Consider the following 11224-nt stretch of genomic DNA (forward strand, 5'->3'; position numbering starts at 1 on the left):
CTTCCCGGGAGGCCGCGACTGGTGCCATGGAGTGGGGGCCTTTCCGGTGGCTCTTGTGCCTTCTCCTGACCCCACAGCTCCCTGGTGAGGGTGTGCTGCAGTTTGGACGGTCACTGCTGCCTGCTGCGACGGACAGCTGCGGGTCAGGACGCGGTGAACGCTGGCTCGCAGGCTCCGGTAGAGGCTGAGTTTTCAGGCTGATTGGCTGGTCCTGGGGGGGCAGTCGCTGAGGGGGTCCTGAGCCTGTGTCTGGCTTTAAGGACCCGCCAGGTCGCCTTCCACCGCAGCCTCGCGAATGCAGCCGCCCAGGTTTGGCATCTCCGCCCGAGCACGGTGCTGTGTTTAACCCCCACCTCCCCGCCCCCACACCCCCCCCCCGCCCCCACCGAGCCCAGGAGCATGATTTTCTTCTGTTTTCTCCAAGAAGTTTTCCATTTTTCTGTCTTCTGTCTGGGTCCATGGTACACATTGAGTTAATCATTAGATGAAGCCTAAGGTCCGTGCCCAAGTCCTCTTCTTCATAGGGTCGGGATGCAGATGTAGCCGCCGCTGTGGGCCCATGTTGGAAAGACTATTTCTGTCTCCTCCTGGTTCATTTTTACTCTCTGTTCTCAAAGTTTGAGTAATTGTTATTGATTTGGTTTTAAGATCCTGGTCTTTTTATGCCTTGTCACTTCCCGTGTGCTGTGATCTCAACCCAGTGGATTTCTACTGAAGTCCTGGTACGTCCTAGTTCTCAGATCTGCATCTGTTTTATGCAGTTTTCATTTTTCTTCTGGGATCTCCTCCTTGTTCACTCATCCGTGCAAGACCTTTAACTCCCTCCCCCTCTCTCTCTCTCTCTCTGGCACCAGGAATTGAACTCAGGGGTGCTCAACCACTGGGCCTTTTTTATTTTTTATTTAGAAACAGGGTTTCACGGAGTTGCTTAGGGCCTGGCTAAGGTTGCTGAAGTTGGCTCTGGGCTCCTGATCCTCCTGCCTCAGCCTCCCGAGTTGCTGAGACTACAGGAGAGGCCACCCTGCGGGTCTCCTTTGGTTCTTTGGCCGGCTCACCCTGGCTGCTCTGAAGGACCACAGGCCCCGGGCTGCCTGCTGCCTGGGGCCTGCCAGGAGCTGCCTGGTGCTGGCTTCAGTTTTATCCTTGTGGACTGTGGAGGGTGGATCCAGGGTGTTACTCTGAAGGCCAAGTCTTCCTTCCCCACCTGGGCCACTCCCTGGCCTCTGGGCTCCCCAGGTCGGGGCCTCTCGACTCCACCCTGCACCTGCGTTCATTTCCCTCCGTCCGCCAGGCTCTCCCTGGTCCTTCAAATGCACCAGGCTCCTTCCTTCACAACTCTCCCACCTCAAATCCCTCCTGGCTGGTCCTGCTCATTACTCAGGCCTCAGCAACAAGGCCCCCTCTTCAGGAGCGTCTCGACCACGTGCTCTGTGAAGCGATTTGCCTGTGGACGGGCCTGGTGGCTCGTTCCGTCTCCCAACACGGACAGCCCCCAGCCACAGAGAGACCTGTCTTCCTGCCTCGTGTGCCCGGCCTCACCCCGGCTGGCAGGCCCTGCTCTTGGCACGTGCAGCCCCAGCCCCAGAATGTCATTCAGCATGCGACGCGGCAGTGCTGCGGCAATGGAGCTGGGAGATTCCTGTCACCTGGCCACCCGCAGCCACCAGTGTGTCACAGTACAGGACGTGGCTGCGTGTCTGTGGGGAGGCTGGGTCACAGACCTGCCTGCTGTGTGTCGTGGGCGAGCACAGCACCTGCGGCGTGTCCCACATGACACGTGATAATGATGACAGGCGTGTCCTGGCTGGTGACCTCATGTACCAACCCAGCCCTTCCTCTGGTCATTGCCCGGCTCTCCGCCTGTGAAACAGTGTGTGTGTCACCTGTCCTTGGATGGCGTCAGCAGGCCCTGTGGAGTGACCGACCTGCACACCTGGGGGTGTCCACACAGCCGGGAAACCTCCTCGCACCTCCCAGAATGTGACCCCAGGCGAGCCACGCAGCGCTCTGCTGAGCACCAGGTAGCCGTTCCGCTGGCCCTGAGAGCCGCTCCAGACATGTCCTGACCCTCCGCCACCTGCAGCACAGCCTCCCTCCATGGGCAGTCCCTCACGCTCCCATTCTCCCTCCTCCATGCGGAACCCAGATGGGGCCGTGCCTGTCAACAGCCTCCACCACGTGTCCCCTCCCTGGGGTCCAGGACAGAGGAGACGCAGCAGGGGTCCCAGCAGCAGGCTCTGACATGGAGAGGGATGTGGGGGCCCAGGCCAAGAGATTGAAACCAAGATGGACGTCGAGTCCCTGCCCATCAGCGTCTGCATCCTGGAGGAGGGGACTCTGCCCTGGAGCTGGGGCACAGGAGGCATCCAGCACCAGGGGTGGCGGGCAGTTGCCCAGTGCCTCCAGCGCCCCTGGTTGTTGACTCAGCTGGACAGGGAAGCCGCGGGGCTGAGCCGGTTCCCATCCCCACGCTGACCCGGCACTGGACGGTCACCCGGAGCAGGCTGGCACCTGCACCTTTCAGGGCAACCCAGCAGGTCCTGAGGGGATTCCAGGTTGGAGAAGCCGAGGGAGCCTTGGGGCCCCAGGGATGGTCCCGGGCCCCTGCTCTGCGGATGCTCCCTCTCCCTGGAGCCGCCTGACGCGTGGCTGGTGGAGGGGCTCCCGCCAGCAGGCCGCACATGTGCGTGAGTCTGAATGGGAAGCGGTGGCCTCCTCGGCCGACAGCTGTGCCCAGCATTGTCTTCCTCTGCTCCTGGAGACACCAGGACAGCAGTCTCACTCGCCGTCAAGCCTGGTCTCAGTCAGGACTCTCTGGATCCGGGGGAGGCCTGGGGGTGGGTAGTCCCCTCCCCGCTGCCTGCTCTCCTCTGCCGTGGCCCCACCAAGGGAGGGGCGTCCAGGACCCCCACAGGCCCTGGAAACAGCCCGTCCTCCAGAACCTACCTGTCCTTCCTGAGGACCACAGGTTCCTGTACCCTTCTAGGAGGCCACTTGCTACTGCGATGACCACCCTAGGGCCTGCCTACCGGGGTGAGAGGCAGCGGCGGCACAGAATTCCGCAGAGGCGGATGGTTGATGGAGGTGGGGATGGTGGTGATGGTAGGGATGGGGATGGTGGTGATGGTGGTGATGGTGGTGATGGAGGTGGTGATGGTGGTGGTGATGGTGGTGATGGTGGTGGTGGTGATGATGGGGATGGTGATGGTGATGGTGGTGGAGATGGTGGCATTGATGGTGGTGGTGATGGTGGTGATGGTGGTGATGGTGGTGGTGATGTTGGTAATGTTGGTGATGATGATGGTAATGGTGGTGATGATGGTGATGATGCTGGTGGTGGTGATGTGGTGATGGTGGTGGGGACGGTGGTGGTGATGGTGGTGGTGATGGTGGAGATGTTGGTGGTGATGGTGGTAATGGTGGTGATGTTCGTAGTGATGGTGGTGGGGATGGTGATGGTGGGGATGGTGATGGTGGGGATGGTGGTGATGGAGGTGGTGATGGTGGTGGTGATGGTGGTGATGGAGGTGGTGATAGTAGTGGGGATGGTGGCATTGATGGTGGTGGTGATGGCGGTGATGGTGGTGGTGGTGGTGGTGGTGATGGTGGTGATGGTGGTGGTGATGTTGGTGATGGTGGTGATGTTCGTAGTGATGGTGGTGGGGATGGTGATGGTGGGGATGGTGGTGGTGGTGATGGTGGTGATGGAGGTGCTGATGGTGGTGGGGATGGTGGTGATGGTGGTGGAGATGTTGGTGGTGATGGTGGTAATGGTGGTGATGTTCGTGGTGATGATGGTGGTGATGGTGGTGATGGTGTTGATGGAGGTGGTGATGGTGGTGGTGATGGAGGTGGTGATGGAGGTGGTGATGGAGGTGGTGATGGTGGTGATGATGGTGATGGAGGTGGTGGGGATGGTGGTGATGATGGAGGTGGTGATGGTGGTGGTGATATTGGTGATGGAGGTGGTGATGGTGGAGATGTTGGTGGTGATGGTGGTAATGGTGGTGATGTTCATAGTGATGTTGGTGATGGTGGTGGTGATGGTGGTGATGGTGGTGGTGGTGGTGGTGGTGGTGATGGTGGTGGTGGTGGTGGGGATGGTGGTGGTAATGGTGGTGATGGTGGTGGTGGTGGTGGTGGTGGTGATGGTGGTGGTGATGTTGGTGATGGTGGTGGTGATGGTGGGGATGGTGGTGATGGAGGTGGTGATGGTGGTGGTGATGGTGGTGGTGGTGATGGTGGTGGTGATGGTGATGATGGTGGTGATGGAGGTGGTGATGGTGGTGGAGATGTTGGTGGGGATGTTGGTGATGGTGGTGGTGATGTTGGTGATGGAGGTGGTGATGGTGGTGGTGATAGAGGTGGAGATCGTGGTGTTGATGGTGGTGGGGATGGTGGTGATGGTGGTAATAGTGGTGATGTTCATAGTGATGGAGGTGGTGATGGTGGTAATGGTGGAGATGTTGGTGGTGATGATGATGATGGTGGTGATGGAGGTGGTGATGGTGGTGGTGATGTTGGTGATGGTGGTGGTGGTGGGAGTGGTGATGCTCATCTCCTGGTGGCAGTGGGGAGTACATGAGAAAGTTGTGTGTAAGTGCTTAAACACAGCTGAACAGATGTGTGTTGTCACTGTGACCAAGGAGTCCCCACAGCCATCTGAAAGTGACTTGGAGCTCCTCAGCCATTTTAGTTGAGTGGACAGCCCAGGGATGACAAGGAGCTCGTGCCTGTGGTGTGACCGCGAGTGGGAGCCGAGCTTTTCCCCACAGGGCCTCGCCCTCCACCCACCTGTTCTCCTTTGCAGCCAGGAGCTCTGAGCTGATCACAGAGGAGCTGTCCTTAGCAGGGCCCTAAGTGGCACACAGTGTAGGCCGTGGAGAGCGAGCTGGCGTGCCCAGAGCGCCCACCCTCCCTGAGGACTGGAGAACTCTGGGCTGTGCACCATGTCCAGGCCCTGGCCTCTGGACATCCTCACCTCCTCCCAGCATCTTGGTCCAGCTGGTGAAGACGGGGCTTTCCAGGGGCCAAGGGTACAAGCCCAAGCTGGGGGAACGTCTGACTTTCCATGAATGTGTCGTGGGCAAAGCTGTTTGTCCTTTTGTGTTGAAAGTGGTCTCAGCCTTCCCTCGCCCAGGCTCAGAGAGCAGCAGGCCCTTCCTGCCTCTCGCCTGCTGATGCCCGTGGAGGACTCACCAGCAAGCTTCCCCACTGAGCCCCGGCTGAGCCCCGGCTGAGCCCCAGGGTCCTTCTCAACCCAGCCGCAGGCAGCCTCTGTTCACATGGAAGCGGTTTGCCAGCCCTGGCCTCTCCGAGCCTGAACTAATCCATGGGAAAACCAGCCACGGGGAGCACCTGCAGCTGGACGCCGGGAACCGCTGTGACGGTTTGGGAAAGCTCCGGGGACTGCTGCTGGCCCGGGCCTCACTCTCTCCTGCCTCCTCCAGCCCTCAGCTCCCCGCTCCACAGTCACGGCCGCTCCAGGGCCAAGCGCAGCAGAGGGACCGGAGTCAGGATCGGTGTCCCTGGGCCACCAGGCTGTGTCTTTCTTCACTTCCCCCAGCCTCAGTGTCCTGCACAGTGACAGTGACCCTCCCTGCCCCGAAGGCCTATGGTGAAGAAGAGCGAGCTGATCGGGTGACATTTGGAGGATCTGAATGACAGCGTTCACAGTGGCATTTTATTCTCTTCCTGGTGCCCGGCACAGGTGCCTTCCGTGTGTTGGGACAGAGTGGTGTCAGGCACCTGGTAAGTGCCAGGACCATTCGCTGTCATTACTTCTGAACATCTAAATCCCACTTTGTCCCACCCCCGCCCCACGCTCTCTTCTCGTGATGAAATGCTGGGACTGGGAGTCTGTGTCGGGACGTCCCAGGAGTCAGGGCAGGGCCGCCAGGTGGGGCTCCAGCGGGGGTGAGGAGCCCTGCCACCGGGGCGGCCCCGTCTCTCCTGTCTGTCCCTCCCGCGCACCCTGGGCACCTCCCGACGTGGGGACCAGGCTCCCACCTTCACCCTTTTCTCATAGCACTTTTGTGCCAGGTGACTCTGATGGGCGGGGCAGGGTCTGTCACACACATGGCCGTGTTTTTCAAGCGCCCTTCCGTGGGGGTCCGGGTCAGTCCTAGTGGCCATTCTTACACGGAAGGCTTTGTTCTCTGGGCTCTGCCCACGTGACCAGGGATGCTCCAGGACGATGCCTTGGAGAGTTTCCAGAAAGAAGCAGTGAGATGTGTCCAAGCCGAGGGTCAGCCCCACGCTGATCTGTGGTCAAGCCATCACCGCTCCCACTTCTCGGACAAGCCGAGCCTCTCCTGTCCCACCCCCAGCAGAGGCTGGCCCTGCCTCCCCTGACCTCGGCCACCTGTTTCCAGGCCTCCTGGTGGCTTCAGAAACCTCGCAGACCTCGAAAGCCCCCTCTTGTCTGCCGTGTCTGGGGCTCTGTGCTGATGCATCAGGGAGGCAGGCCGCCCGCGCCCCCTGGGCTCCAGGATTTGAACGTATTTATTCCGTTCTGTGAGCCGCACGTGTGGCCATCGCGTCTCAGCCACAGCCGCGCCTCCCGCTCCTCTCTCCAGCGCACTCCCAGCCTGAGCGGCCCACCCACGTTCGCCAGGCCGTGAGTTAATAACTCCCCGGTGGCGCGGGCTCTGTCCGAGAACGCAAAAAGCAATTTGAGAAAAGAAACCCCCTTTGTCTCGCTTGGTCGCTTTCCCGGTGGAGGAAGGACACGATGAATTGCATCAGGCCCTTCTGGGGCCCTTCTGGGCGGGCGGGAGAGCCCTGCGGGGAGGAGGCCTCCCTCCCCTGAGTGCTGAGTGCTGAGTGCTGAGTGCTGAGTGCTGAGTGCTGAGTGGCTGCGGATGTGCACGTCACCTGGCCACAGGGTCAGGGAACCCCAAGAAAGGAACCATCTTCTCATTAAAAACCAGGAAGTGGGACCCCCAAGAAAGGAGAGGAGCTTTTCAAGTTCCCGCAAGACAGGGGGGGCCTAGGGCTGAGCCCCCCTTCTGAGACCTCAGTTCTGTCTCCTTCTCCGAGTGTCCTTGGGTCCCCACGGGAGGGGCACGGTCTCAGGTGGGTTTCCCTGGAAGCCGAGGAGGGTCTAGCTCAGAAGGCTGTGGGGGGCGCAGGTCCTAGTGGGTTGGCTGGTGGCCCCCAGGCACCTGTCCACATCTCACCCCTGAAACCTGCAAACGAGACCCTCCTTGGGAACGCAGCCTTCGCCGCGTGCTGAGGCTGTGTGTGCCAAGCTGAGGTCACCGACGGCCTTACAGGGCTGGGCAGGGGAACAGCGGGGGACAGGAGGCTACGCACTGATGAGAGCAGAGAAGAGCGCTGCTTCCACAAGCCAAGGAACTCTGGAGCCACCGGCAGCGGGCGGGGCAGGAAGGACTGGCCCCTGGAGCCTTTGGGGCAGCGCAGCCTGCCCACACCTTGGGTCTGCAGAACGATGGGGAGGCGGCTGCTGTTTCTAGCTGCTAGGTTTGTGGCCCTGTGTTCCAGCAGCCCCAGGAGGGCCCCGGCTGCACACGTTGGCGTCCACCTCTGTGGGGAGGCCAGGGGGAGTGGACAGAGGGCAGACCTGGCCTTGGAGGATCTGCCTGGGACCACGGGGCTGGGTGTTCCCAACAGAGGCAAAGGGCTGGGACCCTGTGCTTTGAGTCACCCACCAGCCACTGGCTGCCCTCAGGGAGGGAGGACAGAGACCCAAGAGGCAGCTCCCTCGCCCAGGTCCAGGGTGACGTGCTGGGCAGTGGGGCCAAGGCGCTGGCCTCTGCAGGGAGGCTGGCACTGTCACCTGGAAAAGGAAACACCTCTGTGACAAAGAAACCAAACAGTCAGCCCACCAGTGGGAGGAGCGTCTGCAAGGCCCCCCGCGAGGGTCCACGGGCTCCTCCCCGGTCACCAGCGAAGGCTTCCTCTGACCACAGGTGGCCTGTCCAACCTCCTCCCTCCCCCTGTCCCCGCCCCGTGTCTCCCCGGGCCTCCTGGCCTGGTCCTGGGACAGGGTGCTGCCGCCCACCCCCACGAGCAGGCGTCCTCCTCAGTGGACGGCAGCTCCTCCTCACTAAAGCGCGGCTCTTCGTGGCCGGTGGTGTGCTGGACACTGGCACCCACAGGGGGACGGGAGGAGGGCGCACCCCACACCCCAGGCTCAGTCGGAAAGGCCCTTCATCCTCTGGGCAGATTCCCCACCGTGGCCTCCTGGAGCTGGTCCCCATGACCCCACGAGTGTCCTTGCCCAGGCTGAGCTCCGCCACCTCCTCTCCACAGACGGTCCAAGGTCGGGTCCAGGTTCAACCCGAGTGAGCTCCACAAAGGAGCGCCTCTGTCCTTCCAGGACAGACATCAGTCACAGTGAGCCGCGGGCTGGTCAGAGAGCCCGCCAGCTTCTGCAGGTGACCAGACCAGCAACAGGGCGGCCTCTGGGGAGAAGGGGCTCCCGGGGAAGGAGGGACGCACTCGGATCCCAGACCCAAGGATCATTGAAAAATCCCGTCCTGCCCCCCAAGTGCCGGGACGGGAAACTCCAAACGGACCGCCCGCGAGGCCGCAGGCCGCGGGCAGTTAGGAAACTGCGGAGCCATCTCCTGGCTGGAAACCCTTGAGCCTCCTCGGAGCTGTCCTGGGGGGAGTGTGTGGGAGCAGCAGGGAGGGGCCGGTCCCTCTTCCCAGCACAGCCCTCCCTGGGGGCCCACGGAGAGTCCAGATAACCCTCCCCTGGGCAGAGGCAGGGCCTAGGCGAGGGACCCGGGGTGGCCGGGAGTGGCCTCTTCAGGTGGGCCGTGCAGTGGAAGAGCCCCCGAGGCGGCCAGGCAGAGTGGGGAGGAGAGGGGCCTGGGGCACCCCTCACCCAACCCCCATGCCTCCTGGCTGAGCAGGCCCAGCCCTGGCCAAGGCCCACTCCCTCACCGCGGGGCTGGACGTGAGTTTTCGCAGAACCGGCTGACAGAGGATTCGGGCCGAGGAGGCTGAGGCAGGTCGTGGCCTGCAGACCCAAGGACCAGCCTCGGCCCTGATGGGAGTGACGGTGACCAGAGGTCGCCTCTGCTCGCAGAGCTGGGTTTTCCTAACTGGACACTGGCCAGTCCTGGTAACGCGCCGTGGAACAGAGCAGCCTGCAGCTGGCCGCGGGGTGGGGGCCACCCCTCTTTTAGCACCGCCTTGCTGGGGACAGGAGCCCAGGGCTGTGTCCAGTGGCAGCTGTGACACATTGCCCTGAATGGAGTGGCTTAGAAATGACCCAAAGCCCGCCTCACTGCGCTAAGGTCGGGGGCAGCGGTGGGGCACCTTCTGGGACTCATCCCCAGGCCTCTCAGCATCTTCAGGCTTCTGCTCCTTCCTGCCCTGGGCTTCGAGTGTCCCCTCTAAAAGCCCAGTCCCCCTGGACCTGAGCGTGCGACCTTATTTGGAAACAGGGTTTCGGCAGAGGCCAGCGAGTGCGCTCCCAGGTCCTGAGCTGTGGCCGGTGTCCCCCTGGGAAGGGGACTTGGACACCCTGCAGGGAAGAGCCAAGATGTGGCTGAGCCTGGGAACGCTGGGGCCACCAGCGGTGGTTACAGGCAGAGGGACCCCCAGGGGCTCTGCAGGAAGCGCAGCCTGCCCACGTCGTGGCTTTGGGCTTTGGGCCCCCAGCGCTGGGAGAGGACGCGGGTTTTCTTAGGTCACCCCGTCGGCAGTGCTTGGACACCAGCGCTGGGCCCTCGGTCCCCTCGTCCTCCACCAGCACGTCCCTCCCCTCAGCTTCTGTAAGCGCAGGGCCTCTCCTGACCCTGCGCCTCCCCGGCCTTCACAGGGACGGGGCGGATTGCAGCTTGCCCCTCCTGGGGTCCGCCCGCCCTGCCCCTGTCCCTGAGACCCGGGCTCTGGGCAGGAGCACGGGAGCCCTTCATTCTGTGGCGTGGGCTTCACTCATCTTCTTGTCCCTGCCACCAGGGCCTGGGTGACGACGGGGACAGCAGTGAGGAGGGAGCCGCTGGCCTCCGTGGAAGGCGTGTCCAGTCGCGTGCCTGCTTCCTGGCACACAGCTCCCGGGTCCGGCTGATGAAGCGAAGGCGAGCTTCAGGACGGGGAGGCTCCAGGGGACCGAGGCAGGACTCCCTGCCCCCCACCCTGGGGGGGGACGGGGCTGAGGGTGGGGTGGCCTGTGTCCGGTCATCCTACCTGGGGGAGCCTCCAGCAGCCCCGAGGACTGGGACGGGGAAGTGCTGACAGGGCTCCCCTGGGCCCTGCTCATTGGTAACATTTTTTTTAAGGAAAATGGAAAACAGTCTATGCGGAGGGGAGGGTCTGACATTATAAAGTAGAGTGCCGAGTTATTTTTACCAGAGAATCGTTGTGACATTCTTTACCACAAACCGGCCAGTGCGCACAGCGCTCCTCTGAACCCCGTGAGCCACTGCAGCAGATCAGTGGACACAGGGGGTCAAGGTGCCCCCTCCAAGACTGACGTCCACCGGAACCTGAGAAGGTGGCCCACAGACAGGCCACAAGCCGGGTCTTCTGAGTGGGGTCCCAAGTCGCGCAGTTTTGGGGATCAAGCCCTAGCCTGTGGGATCCCGTGCTACCCCAGGGAAGTCGCTCGGGTGGAACCTGAGGCTGTCAGCTGGGGTCCCCTGGAGCAGAAGGGCTGGGCGGTGGGGGCGCCCCACACGTCCGAGGCCCCCGGAGCATTCTGTGGGGGACAGGGAAGACAGCTCAGAGAGGAGGGAGAGGAACAGGGACGGTTCTGTCCCCCGAGCTGCTCAGAGGCTGGGCAGCTCCAGGCATCGGGGAATTCATGAAAAGCCTAGAAAATTCCAGGAGAGGGGTTTGCCAGAGGGCCTGCAGGACAAGGTGGGTCGCTGAGGCCCTGTCCTGGCTGGAGAGCCCGGCGGCAGGTTTGCCCATCTCGCGGGAGCCCTGGGGGAGCCCCCACCCCTGGAGCCACGGCTCCTGTCTGGGGGTGCCGGCGCCAGCCCTGGCCAAGCTGGCCTCGGCCATCGGTCTTCCCTGTGATGGAGCGTCCTTTCCAAGTGGCATCGCACACGGAGCTTGATCCTTGTTGAAGCAATATTTTATGAGGTGGATTCAGTTCAGAATTTCAAATCGATAACGTGTCTTGAAGAGGCACCTGCTGCGAGCCAGCTCCGGAGGGACCGGAGCGGGAAGCCAAGCGTGGGCCCAGCCGCCAGCCGGCCGCGCCCACCTCCGTTTTCTGCTTTGGATGAAGAGAACGGAG

General features: G+C 62.2%; 1 protein-coding gene across 2 annotated transcripts; it reads left to right on the plus strand.

Annotated features, from left to right (window-relative positions):
• Positions 1-4203: 4203 nt before the first annotated feature.
• LOC144378473 (uncharacterized) lies at positions 4204-10328 on the plus strand. Of its 2 annotated transcripts, XM_078052581.1 has the most exons (4): positions 4204-5751; positions 6375-6619; positions 7278-7485; positions 9940-10328. In XM_078052581.1, the coding sequence occupies exon 1, from the start codon at positions 4212-4214 to the stop codon at positions 4698-4700; it is 489 nt and encodes a 162-aa protein (XP_077908707.1). In that variant the 5' UTR covers positions 4204-4211; the 3' UTR covers positions 4701-5751; positions 6375-6619; positions 7278-7485; positions 9940-10328. The 2 variants fall into 2 exon arrangements, with proteins under 2 accessions (XP_077908707.1, XP_077908706.1); XM_078052580.1 differs by having other exon boundaries at positions 4204-6619.
• Positions 10329-11224: the final 896 nt, after the last annotated feature.

Source organism: Ictidomys tridecemlineatus, chromosome 6 (genome assembly GCF_052094955.1).
Source record: "Ictidomys tridecemlineatus isolate mIctTri1 chromosome 6, mIctTri1.hap1, whole genome shotgun sequence".
NCBI lineage: Eukaryota > Metazoa > Chordata > Mammalia > Rodentia > Sciuridae > Ictidomys > Ictidomys tridecemlineatus.